This window comes from Neovison vison, chromosome 11 (assembly GCF_020171115.1).
Source record: "Neovison vison isolate M4711 chromosome 11, ASM_NN_V1, whole genome shotgun sequence".
In the NCBI taxonomy this organism is placed as follows: domain Eukaryota; kingdom Metazoa; phylum Chordata; class Mammalia; order Carnivora; family Mustelidae; genus Neogale; species Neogale vison.
Window position 1 is genome coordinate 923,742 of NC_058101.1, and position 14,502 is coordinate 938,243.

General features: G+C 41.3%; 1 protein-coding gene across 3 annotated transcripts in view; it reads left to right on the plus strand.

Moving 5' to 3' along the window:
- Nucleotides 1-14,502, plus strand: part of TMEM150C (transmembrane protein 150C) — a 72,208-nt gene that overhangs the window by 48,448 nt on the left and 9,258 nt on the right. For all 3 annotated transcript variants that reach the window (XM_044224271.1, XM_044224272.1, XM_044224270.1), the window contains exons 2-5: nucleotides 8,034-8,123; nucleotides 8,970-9,023; nucleotides 9,141-9,173; nucleotides 9,664-9,731. In XM_044224271.1, coding sequence (XP_044080206.1) covers nucleotides 8,044-8,123; nucleotides 8,970-9,023; nucleotides 9,141-9,173; nucleotides 9,664-9,731 — 235 coding nt within the window. In that variant the 5' untranslated portion in view covers nucleotides 8,034-8,043. The remainder of the gene's footprint in view (nucleotides 1-8,033; nucleotides 8,124-8,969; nucleotides 9,024-9,140; nucleotides 9,174-9,663; nucleotides 9,732-14,502) is intronic.

The following is a 14,502-nucleotide window of genomic DNA, read 5'->3' on the forward strand; positions in this document are numbered from 1 at the left end:
AAAACAAAAACAGATAACTGAAGATTCCAAACATCACTTGCAGTGGAATATAGTTAACACTGAAAAGCCATCAAATGCTAGGCAGTTACCAGTGCTTTCAGTGTATTTCCAACCATTTTAAAAACCCTCTGAGTAGGTACCATTATTTTTCCCACTTGACTGATGAAGAAACTGAGGCGCAGTGAGAGCTCAACAGCCAGGCTCGCACAACAGTGGCAGAGCTGAAATTCAAAGTCATGGTTGTCTGGCTCCAGAGTCCTTGAGCTGGAGCTGCCTCCTCACCGTGATCCTAGCCTGTGAGATATTCTTCCAATTCATAACAGGCACATCGTCTCCAGCCCCCAAAGTATTATCTTAACTTTGAGGACATTTTATTGTAAGCAGTTTCTCACCAGTAAAGTTGTAAAATCTGTAAACGAAGATGACCCAGTGGGCTTTATTTTTCTGTTTGTAGGTTGGCGGAGGTTTACCATTGCTGCTAGAATAGGTGTGTCTTCAGGGATCATCACTGGGAACAGTATGCTATATTCTTGACTTCCCAAGCTTCATGAGGTTGTACTGCAAGAACCATCTGTTTGGAAATTTGATTAATTATATGACCTCAATTTTATCAAGACCCCTTTTCTGAGTCCATTAAAGTAGTTGGAGTCCTAGGTGCTGGGGTAAAGTGTGCTTAAACTAACACTTTGTTGGGGCACCTGGGTGGCTCAGATGGTTAGCATCTGCCTTGGGCTCGGGTCCTGGTCCCAGGGTCCTGGGATCGAGTCCCAACATCAGGCTCCTTGCTCAGCTGGGGGCCTGCTTCTCCTTCTGCCTGCCGTGCCCTGCTTGTGTTCTCTCTCTCTCTCTGACAAATACATAAATAACATTTTTTTATTAAAGATTTTATTTATTTATTTGACAGAGAGAGATCACAAGTAGGCAGAGAGGCAGGCAGAGAGAGAGGAGGAAGCAGGCTCCCTGCTGAGCAGAGAGCCCGATGCGGGACTCGATCCCAGGACCCTGAGATCATGACCTGAGCCGAAGGCAGAGGCTTTAACCCACTAGGCCACCCAGGCATCCCATAAATAAAATCTTTAAAAAAATTTAACACTCTGTTTGCTTCCATGAGATTGTAAGTTTTAAAATGGCCAGGTCTTCTCTTGATGCTTCATAGCTAGAAGACTTCTAGAAGAACATAAGTGTCACCAGCAGGAGCCACCACAAATGTTTGCTACAGGTCAGGTTCTCTCTGAGGAAGACTGAAAGCTTCAGGAGAGCAGGGGCCAGGTCAGCATTTTCAGCCTTTGACTCTGTGCTGACGAGTCTCCACAACGCAGTCTCACTTGTGCCACAGATGGGGTGAAAGAAAGTGAAGATAACTCAAACTTTGGGAATATTTATTGCAAGAAAAGGACACAAAATAGACATGTACAGAGAGTACAGAGAGCTCGTATTGGCTCTCTAGGAGGATCTGACCATCTGGATAACAGCTTTGCAACTCATTTGGATAAATAATACCATTTGGAGGAGAGCCTTCCAAACCAAATCTAAATGCCAGAACCCCTTCAAGAAGGTTTGTGCAATTTGGGCTCTTTGCCTCAGACAGTTTCCTCAGTCAGAAACGCTTTGGGTGCCATTGTTTCAGATTTAATTCACCATTTGGGACATGGGAACAATTCTAAGTTTCTTTAAGGTATAATTGGAAGATTAGTATCAATGGAGTAAATATTACACAGAATTAAAAAAAGAAGTATAATTCAGAATGCAAAGATAAAAGTATCTTAGGAGTATGGAGTACTCCTTCCCCACTCCCCCTCTTTTCCATAAAAAGGCAAGGAAAAATGTGCTGTCTTAGCTAGTAGGTACCATGTTGCTATAGCCCCGGGAAGAGTAGAATGTGTCCTTGCTAGGAAATATAAAGTTTGGGTGATACTTTCTAACGTGACTGGAAGTGATGGACCCGTTTATTTTAATGGTGTCTGGTCTGGGAGGGTAGAATAAAGAGAACCATCTCCATTTCAACTCTTAATTCTCAGATAACACTGGGAAGCAGAGAGAGTTAATTCAATACATCTATTCATTTATTCTTTGCAGAGGTACTTCCAGTCAAATATCTAAATTTACCAAGCCAGAACAGTTCAGAGAAGATTATGAAACCTCACCAAATCGATGTTACTTCCTGCTGCCTCCAGACTCCTCCCCCAGCAGGGAGTGCAGAGAATGCGTCGGTGTTGTTTCTACACTGCAGGTTTCTCTGGTCACATTATAAGCTGCTTATGGGCTAAAGGACAAATAGGTTATTCTGGAAGGAAAGAGAAAAGTATACATAACAGAGTCCTCTGCTGCGGTTAATACAGTCCCACCAGGGAGAGAGAAGGAAGTAACAGGACAAAGAAATGTCAGACGGGGCATTGATAGGTTAGCAACACCAGAAACAGTACCAAATAACTTAAAGATGGATAGGGATATGACATAGGGAAGGGAGACCTGCCCATCTTCATACGCACGCACACACACACACACACACACTTAACTGTTCTGTTCTTAAGTTCATGCTTGTCCGTTGCCAAAAGAACGCGGCCTGGTAGGGTGTGTACTATGACCAAAGTATATGTTCTTCATTACAGGGTCTTCCTTTACTATAGCAGAAAACTGACCTGGAGCATCACATATTTCCTGATCCTTGTCAAAGTGATTCACAAACTGTTTAGGGTCTAGCCCACTTCAGTAAGACAATAGAGATCTATAGTTTAAAAAGACATAAGCATGGGGTGCCCGTGTGGTTCAGTTGGGTAAGCGTTGGACTCTTGATTTCAGCTCAGGTCATGAGATCAGGCCTCACATCTGCTTAAGAGTCTCTCTCTCCCTCTCCTCCTGCGCCTCTCCCCTCTCCCCAGCTCGCACTTTCAAGTAGATAGATGGATAGATACATATATACATACACATAACCAGGGGTGCCTGGTTGGCTCAGTTAGTAGAGCATTAGTTAGTAGTGACTATTGATCTTGGGGTCATGAGTTCAAGCCCCACATTGGGCATAGAGCTTACTAAAAAAAAAAAAAAACAAGACATAAGCAGATCACAGATTTAAACGTAAAATTATAGATCTTTTAGGAAAAAATAGAAAATCATTGAAATCAAGGGGTAGGCAAATAATACTTGTCTTAGAATTGACATCAAAAGCACAATTCACAAGAGAAAATCTTGGTAAGTTGGATCTTCAATGAATTTAAACTTTAGTGGGGGCCGCACCTGACTGGCATAGTCAGTAGAGCATGACACTTGATCTCCCCGGTGTGAGTTCAAGACCTACATTGGGCATAGGGCTTATTTGGAAAAAAAAAAATTTAAACTATCCTCTGCAAAAGACCGTGTTAAGTGCCAAGACTCTTCAGTGGGGGAAAAGATTGTCTTTTAAACATTGTTCTGGATATGCAAATGAATTACATTACCTTGCACCATATGCAAAAATTAACCGAAAATGGATCAAAGACCTAAAAAGGAAGAGCTAAGGCTATAAAGCACCTTTAATAAAACAGGGGGGGAGCCTCATTATGTTGGATTTGACAATGATTTCTTGGATAGAATATCAAAAGCACAGACAACAAATAAAAAAATACAGTGGACTTCATCAAACTTAAAAACTTTGGTGCATCGAAGGACACTATCAGCAGAGTGAAAAGGCAACTCACATCACAGGAGAAAAATGTGTAAATCATATACTTGACAAGGGATTAATATCCAAGGATTAACTAATATATTTATTAATATATAAAGAACCCCTACCACTCAATAATAGAAAAACCAAAAAACCCAATTTAAAAATATGCAAAAGACATGAGTAGACATTTCACCAAAGATATGTACATGGCCAATAAGCACATGAAAAGACACTCAGCCTCACTGATTATTAGGGAAATACAAATCAAATGGCTACTAGTAAACAAACAGAAAATAACAAATATTGGTAAAAATGTGGAGAAATTAGAGCCTTTGTGTACTGCTAGTAGGAATGTAAAATGATACAACTACTCTGGAAAAAATTTGACAGATTCTTTAAAACTAAACATGCAGACGTTCCTGGGTGGCTCAGTGGGTTAAGCATCTGCCTTCAGCTCAGGTCATGATCCCAGGGTCTTGGGATTGAGCCCCACATCGGGCTCTCTGCTCAGCCGGGAGCCTGCTTCCCCCTCTCCCTCTGCCCCTCCTCCCTATGCTCTCTGGTGCATGTGCACACTTTCTCTCTCTCAAATAAATAAATAAGATCTTAAAAAAAAAAACCTAAACATGCAATTATTACAACCCAGTATTTGGCAGTTGTGGGCATTTAATCCAGAGAAATAAAAACTTACATTGACACCAACTCCCATATGCTAATTTTCTATAGTTTCTTTATTTGCAATAACCAAAAACTTGAAACAACCCGAAGTCCTGTAATAGATGAATAAATTTGTAGATGCATACCATAGAATGCTACCCAACGATAAAAGGTGCCAAACTATTGAGAAACACAAATCTTAGATGAATCTCCAGGGAATTATGTTGGGTGGAAAAAATTCAATCCTGAAGGTTTCATACTATATGATTCCATTTGTATGACATTTTGAAATGGTAAAATTTATAGAACTGGAGACAGGATTCATGGTTGCCAGGAACTTAGGAGGGTGAGGAGAAGGTGGGTGTGGTTATAAAAGAGCAAAAAAAGGAATTCTTGAGGTCATGTAACTCCTGTCATATTGGTTCCCCTTTTAGGAACAACTGTATGTTCTTTATTGGGACTGTTGTGGTGATCACACATCTACACAGGTGGCAAAATTGTATAAAACTAAATGCACACACCTAGCAAGGAATACATATAAAACTGGTGAAATCTGGATGAAGTCAAGAACTGTATCAGTGTCAGTATCTTGGTTGTTGATTGTACTATGTTTGGACAGGATATTACCATTGGGGAAATAGAAAAATACAGAGGATCTCTGTGTATTACTTCTTAAAACAGTGTGTGAATTTGCCATTATCACCACCCCTGTGAGAATGGTGTAGACTATGTAAAATTCAGAAGAAGCTCCACAGCAGTTTCATTGGAAACTAAAAATACAACTATCCACAGACTTACTCTTTTTATCTCCCAAGGCATCCCTTTAAGAAACTGGAAATTTCTTCTATCATTAGGCAAGCAATACAGTATGGTTTCCCCAAAATTTGCCCTATGAGCATTAAATTAGTAGAGGCGCCTGGGTGGCTCACTCGGTTAAGCACCTGCCTTGGGCTCAGGTCATAATCCCAGGGTCCTGGGCTCCAGTCCCACAAGGGGCTCCCTGCTCAGCAGGGAGCCTGCTTCTTCCTCTCCGTCTGCCTGCCTTTCCCTCTGCTTGTGCTCTCTCTCTTCTCTCCCTCCAATAAATAAAAATCTTTAAAAATAAAAAAAAAAATAAAACAAAATAATTAGGACAATAGTCATTAACCACCTGAGAACCTTTGACAATAAAATAAGAAGAGCATTCCTCGAGAAAAGCAGGAGCCAGGAGAGGAAGATAGTATGAAGCTGTCCCGAGCCCTGCCTTGGAGGGAAAGTACCTCGGCCTAACATAGGCACTGATCTGCTTGGCATGGCTGCCATTTCCGGAGCATGTATTATGTGTGAAGTGCTTTACCTGCATCATCATTAATCCTCAGCTCAACCCTACCAAATACGAAGTTATCAGCATACTTACTAAGGCTTAAGAGATGAAACCCCAAGCCTGAGATCACACAAGTAGTGAGTGACAGAGGTGGATTTCCGGCCAATGCACCACCACACCATTTCCATTCCACCATACTGTTTCTCTTTAGAGGAGTTGAGCACATAAAACTACTACAGTTTGATGCCATGGCCTTAGAGTTATCTCAACTCTCTTCTTTCTACTTTCCTGCTTCCTCATTTTGATTGCTCACAGAGAGTTTCTGAAATGGGAACCAGTGTGAGTATCTGTCCATTTGGCAGTTGTATTTCCCATGTGTGTGAATGCGTTGGCACTGATTTATTCACTGGACTACTGTAAAAATGGTCAAGAGGCAAGGGTTCCCTGCAGCCTGGTGATTTTCCATGCACCGGAGCATTCTGTTACTACAGACGTAGAAGACACTGTGCTTGGGTTAACCTCCAGGGTACTGCCTCTCTTGTGAGGGCACAGTCTTCAATGTCCTCCCTCTTTTTTTTTTTTTTAAAGATTTTATTTATTTATTTGACAGAGAGAAATCACAAGTAGACAGAGAGGCAGGCAGAGAGAGAGAGAGAAGCAGGCTCCCTGCTGAGCAGAGAGCCCGACACGGGACTCGATCCCAGGATTGTCCTCCCTCTTTTAAAACCCAGTCTTTATGAAGCAAGATGGGGAAATGGTGTTAGGTATGTAACTGGCCCAGACCCAGAGAGTTGATTACTGGCAACATTAAGGTTGAGAACTAGGCCTCTGGACTCTTACTCCAGTGTAACCATTTCATCTGTGCTCACCCTGTCAGAGCAACTGATTGCAGGGCCAGATGTGGAAGAACTGGTTTACGTGCTCAGTCCGCATTCCCATTTTCTGTACTCATGCTACATCTTTGGCTAATGATGAAATTATTTTTGTTAACAAAATTGATAGCTTTATTATAAGCCCATAGCTTTCTGGACGGAAATAAGTGAAGAGGCACTGACTAGCCACAGTGGGTGTGCTTCAAATGTTCATCCTCCTCCCACATTACATAAACTGTAGCCAGGCCTTGCTGGTTCCTACAACAGCTTCTCCGTAGTGAAGAGACTATTACATAGAAGCAGTTGTATTCGTGAGATGTCCCCTCAGTTATTCCCACCTCCTGGTATGGTATGTGGCACAAGCAGGACGTCCATCCTTATGGACTGGATTGGAGTAGACTGGATTAAATGGATTCAAAGTGGTTCTAACGTATTTCAACTCTCAGCTTCCATCATTTATTTAACATCCATCCCACCCAGACAGCTGTTGAGAACACACCACAACTGATCACAGACACATTATTAGGTCCAGGTGTGTGTCCCCTCACCCAAAAGATCTACTTTATCAGGTAGGTGACTTCTGATAACCGAGACCTTCCTGACACTTTGTGGGTCACCACCTTCTAGGGAGGGTCATGTTAGTTCTCTGATCCAGGACTTGGGAGTGTCAGTGTGCAAAGGCAGATAGGGAGGTGCTCAAATACATGGCAGTGCTGGTTCAAACTTGTAAGCAGCTGGTGGTTCACTGGAAAACTCAAAATAATGAGCAGTGATAGCTCCTTAGAGATACCTACTGATTACATTACTCTTCTGTTTGGCAGGTCACCTGTGGAGGTCAGTTTCTCATAGACACTCCGGCGGCTTCTCTTTTTCACTTCCAACTTGTGGGGAATCTTTTTATGTATTTATTTTTGCTTTCAAATATAACATCCAAAATGCCTGACATCTGTTCTTGTTCCCCCTTGTGTTCACTGGAGTTAGTCTGAAAGTATTCACAAAGCATTGTTTTCCCCAACATTCATCTTTAGAGTCTTCGGAGATAGCTGCTCAATATCATGTCATGAGAAAAGTTCAGATTTGCAAAGCATTTGTCATTTCTTCCTGACTGCTAATGTACTTAGTAAGCATCTGTTTCTAACATTCTTGTCTACCAAGCTGTAGACATATGTACATGCCAGATCCATAGGGCCATAAATCCATAACTGTTAATAATCGCACGAAAAGTAGGTTGGAATAAGCCTTGGTTTCCTAGCCTTCTGTACGTCCTAACCTAAACCCTTTGTCCTTGCTTAAAAATACTGATGCTCCTATCAGGACAACTGTGTTTGTGAGAAGTTTCCCATTTAGTTCTCGATTAAGGCTCTGGAATATTTAAGCTAATGCTAGATAACAGTCATCCTTGTTAACTGCTCAAGGGATTTCCATGAGCACAAGTGGCAGTAATAGATTGATTTGGATCATGGTTTCATAAAATACACTTCTTTTAACTTCCTTCCCACCCTGAAAGGGTAAGGTAAATTTCTGCCTTAGTTATTAATGTTTGTTCATTTTATTTCAGTGGTACAGGCATGGATGGGAAGAAATGCAGTGTATGGATGTTTTTACCTCTTGTATTTACTTTGTTTACTTCAGCTGGATTATGGATAGTGTGAGTATTCTCTTAATTATTTAAGGACTCGGGTGCAGTGTAGATCAAAATGTCGTTTTGATAGTGTAGGGCATAGCTATCTAAGTGTCTTTATAAATACTTTAAAATAATGTTTACTAATTCAACCTTGCTAAAGTCCCCATTTGCCTTCCCTTCTTCTATTACCCAAAGTAAATAGCAAGAGCGAGTAATAAATTACACCAAGCAGATAGTGAAGAATACTGATTTTCTTTTGTGTTCCCGTGTTCTTTCAATAATGAATGTTCTATAAACTGGTGATAGGGATTCATTATTTGCAAGATTTGCTTATTATTCCCACTTGCTAAAGATTCCATTCACAGTTCATTGCATCATTCAGTGTGACTGGGTTTGGTATGTTTATAAAATGGGTATCGTTACATTTTAAGTCTCGGCTTATCACTAAAGGATACCCACACTTGCTTATTTCAAGGCCAATTCCCTTCCAGCAAATTATTTTAGCTCCCTGCAGTTCATTGAGAGAGGTGGACACACTCCTGAGAAATTAGACAATTTGAATTCTAATTTTATTTTATTTTTTAATTCTAATTTTAGTTTGCTCAAAGTTATCAGGTCTTATTTCTTTGTTTTCCAGTTTCCAGATTATAATGATTACCATCAATTTGGCAGGGTGTCTTGAAAACTCAAGAAATAGAAATAACAATCACATTTGAACTTTAAGGAGCTAAGTGATTTATAGGTAAACATGATAATAATGCATAGAAATAATGCATAAGATTTAATGTGGCTAGTCTAGTAAAACTGGGAAACAAATGAGTCTTTAAAATTTTCTTTGTTTTATAAACATTCCTTGTTCTTTCTTCACAGATACTTTATAGCTGTGGAAGATGACAAAATTTTCCCATTAAATTCAGCTGAAAGGTAAAGTCAGTCTCTGGGTAATTCATTGTTTATGAATGGATATAACAAAACTTCTGCCACTGGTGATTAAACTGTGCACAAATGACTATACTTTAATCCGTGTTTCTGGTTTTCCAGGAAACCGGGTGTGAAGCACGCACCTTATATAAGGTAACTCAATAGCCCTTCGAATCTGTTGGATGCTAGGAGAAGTTGGGAGAGTGATTTAGTTTGGGCTACTGGGTGGCTTACAAACAAAAATTTGTTTAAATTTAAATAAGTTTAAATTTAAATAAATTTAAATAAAATAAATTTATTTATATACAGCTTGGGTGGCTGGAGGTCGAAGATTAGGGCGCCAACAGTCAGGTCTTGATGACGGCCCTCTTCTGGGTTGTAGATGGCCATCCTCCCACCGTGTCCGCCCACGGCAGAAAGGGGCCAAGGTAGCTCTCTGGGATCCTTTTTATAAGGGCACTAATCCCACTCAGAAGGGCTCTACCCTCATAACTTGAGTATCTCCCATAGTCCCTACCTCCTCATCACATCTCATTGAGGGTTGGGATCTTGACGTATGAATTCTAAAGGGACACGGGCGTTCAGCCCGTTGTGGGTGACAGGTTTTCATATGGCGATAATGAAACACGTCATCATTTTCAAGTATTGCAGGTGACGAGCCCCCAGCAAGCTGCGTGTTTAGTCAAGTCATGAACATGGCGGCCTTCCTAGGTAAGTGGGATGAAAGAGGGCTTCGTGTGTTTCGGTAGCTTTCTTTTTTGTTTTAAATCCTTCCAAACATCAAAAGCATGGTGGGCTTAGCTGATAATTTGCTGTTGTATCACGTTAGTTATGCTAACACTGGCTTTTTGTTTCGAGGGTCTTTTTCTTACACTTTCGTGTTCACCCTGCTTACCTTACACCTTCTCTTCCCCTTATCATCTTTATCATTTCAGTGTATTCTTGACATTATATCTTTTGTCACATGAAATACTTTAAGACTGTCATAAAATTCCCGCATGAGAATGTAGTGTCCTATAATACATTTGCATTAAAAAGAATGCCTTATGTATTTCTTCACTGGCAAGGATGACAAATGCATAGGCTTTGTTATAAATATTGACATGTGGAGACACTGTCTTTAAATCCCCAGGCCAACATGAACATGGGTGACACTGTCTCCTGTACATATATACACATACCAGGATGGCAAACAGAGATGCAGGTTAAAAAAAAAGAAATCTTTGGTACTCGGGTCTGGTCCCTGTTCCCTACTTTCCCTTCAGGGCCCAAGACCATCATTTCACATCCTGTCCCCTTTGTTCTGTGAGTGTTTCCTTCCGAGGATCAAGGGAACCAGCCATCATCTCTGTCCCTTTCCACTTCCCCCTTGTATATCATCTCCCCAAGACCAGTCTCCTCAGTGTCTTTCAGAGGGTCAGCTAATATCATCATTGGCATGTTGTAGGGGATGCGCCAGTGACAGCTAAATTTTTCAACAACAGTTCTCTGGAAATAGTTCTTTTGGATGGTGAGAATTTCAGCCTTGGCAGCACCTGTCCCCCAAAGAGATGACCTGTTATTCTATGTAGAATGCCATCCCCCAAAAATCCTATTCATTCTTAAGATATTTTTTAATGTTTGCTGTTGGAAAAGGAAAGACCTATAGAAATTACTGGAAAATCAAGGGAGATGGTTCGTCCAACAGGCAACACGGGCACAATCTTGGCTTAGAAGGCTCAAAACATGAGAAACATGGAGAATGTTCTGCAGGAGGCCCAAAATACCTCTCCTGAACCTGTCAAGTTCGATGAGAAGCAAAATGGGGGACTTGGCTACAGTTACTGACAAGTTCGATGAGAAGCAAAATGGGGGACTTGGCTACAGTTACTGAAGTTCCTCTCTGGACCTAACTCTGTGTGGGTCAAAACCTTTCACCACCCAGAACATAGCCCATTTGCCTGAGCAGGAAGTCTTCTGGAAGGCATGGACGGCCAGGCCACCACTAAGGAGGAGGTCAGATACAACCCTCATGTCGAAGCTGCTGAGTCTGGAAGAAGCTTTCCTCGTCATGCCCTTGGTAGGCAGGATTTTCATGTCCTGGCTATTCCCCAGTTCTGGAAAAGGTAGTAGTTGCTGCAGCTGATGCACATCTGGGCACCAGTTCCAGTCCCGGCCTATCAGGTTTTGTCTTCCCTGCCGTCAGCCTCAGCTACCACGAGGTTTAATTCTCACTTTTTTCCCCTACTCTTGACACCAAGGCCTGACTGACTGCTAAGGAGCTATGTGCATTTAAGAGAACACAAAGGCCAGAGAGAGAGAGAGAGATTTCTTGAATCCCAGGGTCAGGCACCTTTCCCAGTTTGCCTGTAGTCATACCACGTAGGCCTGAAGGTCGGAACCTACTCATCATATGAGCTTCCCCACGGGGCGCAGTAATAACAATAATTAATAGCAGCCATCCATATTCCAGGCACAATGCTAAGTGCTTCGCAAATACCACCTCATCTACTCACAAGACACAGGAGACTGTCCTTATTAAAAAGCTGTCACAAGCTGTTTGTCCTCCATTTGGGCTTTAAAGACACCAATGAACATGCTGGAAGCCACATATTGCTTCCTTCATGTTCTGAAGACAATATATTTCCCCATAGTCTTTAGTGTGTACTCTTCAAAATGCCAATTTGCACAGCTCACAAATGTATCCAGTTATAAAGCTTATGATTAACTAATTAGAAAAGCATTTCCAAAAACAAAGTAATGAAAACCAGCTCCCCTCTTCCAGATGACATTCGTCATCATCTGATCCGCTGGTCCTCCCATTCCAGCAAGAGACACTTAAGCCTTTACTAGCTCTTGCTCTGAAGTATTCTTTACTATCTTCTGTCATTTTCGGTGCCATCTGGTAGACACAAACTGATGAAGATTAGTGTACAGTGGGAGGAAACTAACAATTATTTATCAACTCTGGGAGTGAAAAAGAATCCATTTACTAATGATTCCTGCTCAAAGTGGAGGAAGCTTTCGTCTCCCCAGGCCAGTCCCTGCTAGACCTCAGACTGTTACTGTAGACGGCATTACTGGCTTTAAGGAACAACCTGGACTGCCTATAAGTCACTGCTTTTTGGCAGCCATCTAGATTTACAAATGAGTCGGTGTAGCATTTATTAAAATCAGCTAGCAAAGATCTTCTATCTTTTTGATGTACTAATCAATGACCCAACTCAATTATTTTCTTTATGCAATTAGTTACGCACTTTGTCCCTAATCCACATTTTTATTCCCCACCCTGGGGGCAGGTGGGGGAGGAGACCTAAAACAAATTTCTTGAAAGGAATAATCTTTTTTGTCTTTTGTGAGGATAAAGCTGATAGCTGGATGATTTCAGTCACCTAACAGCAGCTGCTCCCCCCGCTCAACTAAAACACATTGATTGCCATGTTCTACTGCAGTCATAAATAGGAATTATTGATGCATAAACAATAAAAGTAAACAAATGAAAAAGCATCTGGCCAGGCACCAGTTTAGTACTTCGAGGAAGAGCTGCTATTTTGGGTTTCAGGTTTAAAAGCCCAACCAGGAGTGCCTGGCTGGCTTAGTCGGTGGAGTGTGGGACTCTTGACCTGAGGGCTGTGAGTTCAAGCCCCAGGGGTGCGTGGAGCCCACTTCAAAAGCAAATAAATAAATAAAAATAAAGCTCCAGTCAGCCTAACAGTAAGAAATTTAGTAAAGAAAATAGGCAATTATTCTACTTTCTGTGTTCTTTTAAAATAGATAATAGGGGATATTTATATAGCAAAGGACTATTCCAAATACCATAAACAACAGAAGGGTAGGTTTTAATAATCTTTTCTAAAACTGTTAATCTAAAAATTTCTTTTAGAGATTTTATTTATTTATTTGACAGAGAAAGAGAGAGAGAGCACAAGCAGGGGGAATGGGAGAGGGAGAAGCAAACTCCCCGCTGAGCAGGGAGCCCAATTCGGAGCTTGATCCCAGGACCCTGGGATCATGACCTGAGCCGAAGGCAGACACTTAACCAACTGAGCCACCCAGGTGCCCCTAAAATCTAAATTTTTTAATGGAACTAAAAGACCTATCTTCCGATCAGAACATTAATGTAGTATAAAATGGGTCAGCACATATAGAGACAGCTTTGAAATCATCCCACTACCCCAAAGTCTTTTTCAAGCATGTATATTTAAATCACTGCTTGGTTGAAAAGGACTTTGTAACCAATAATCTGAATCTGCCTCCATTAAACCTGCTAATAAAACTGTTAAAAGGACCAGAAGCTTATAATCTCCACCTTAAAACTTCAATTAGAATCATTTTTTTTTTTCAGTGTAGTCTCTATGATTGGCGTGGGGCCTGAACTCACTGAGATCAGGAGTCACATGCTCCGCTGGCTGAGCCAGCCAGTTGCCCATACAATCTATCTTTAAAGGAAAATCTGCCTAGTCAGAGCTGATTAATAATGGTGTTAGTGGGTAAAGAGGGCAGAGTGTGGTGTTTGGGCTGCTGTTCTGGAAGTCAGGACTGTTGGGTTGAATTCATGTCTTCAAATAGGTTTCTGTTTCCTGCTTAATTTCTTCATCTGTTCATGATCAGATGATTTATCATCATATTACAAGGGGGAAGGCTGGGACCAGAAGATGACACATGTCCTGTGTTTACTAGGAAGAAATTAGTAGCACAGAATATGGCCACTGACCCTCTTGCTCTGGGAACAGGGAAACAAACTGACCAGATAGGTCAATATGGAAAGCCATCTGTGTCTGCTTCAGCAGTAGGTTAGGACTTAAGCCAAAGTTCTAGTACCATCCTATCCTCCCCAACCTAAATGGCATCTAGAGAGCTGTTAGAGTAATACTTTCCACTAGTCATTTTAATATTTTTAAGTTGTTTTTAAAGATTTTTATTTATTTGACAGAGAGAGATTGAGTACAAACAGAGGGGGAGCAGCAGAGGGAGAAGCAGGCTCCTTGCTGAGCAGGGAGCCTGATGCTGGCCTCCGTCCTGGGACCCTGGGATCATGACCTGAGCTGAAGGCAGCTGCTTAACTGAGCCACTCATTAGTCACTTTTAAAATAAATGAAATGTGCTATCTTGGTATTTTGTCATTATGTCCTAATATCCACACAAAATTAATAGCAAGTGTCTCCATGGTGCCCTGTGTTGAGGCTTCTGGTCTCAATCTAGTGACCGCTTTAATCTGATCACTTTGTGTCAGAGGGCTTATGTGAAATTTCTTCTGTCTGCTTCTTCCTCCTGTGCCCATCCTAGAAAGCAGAAGTTGTGCTGAGTTTTTCACCCTCTAGGATACTTGTTGTCATTGTTACTAGACATCAGATATATCACAACTTCTAAATAAGTCCTTCAAACCATTAGGTTTGGACTCTTTCAACTCAAGTGTCATTTATAAATTCTATGAACTCCAGTGGGAATTAGATGAAACATAAAAATACTAAAAGCTAAATCAGAGCTGAACAATCTGCAATTT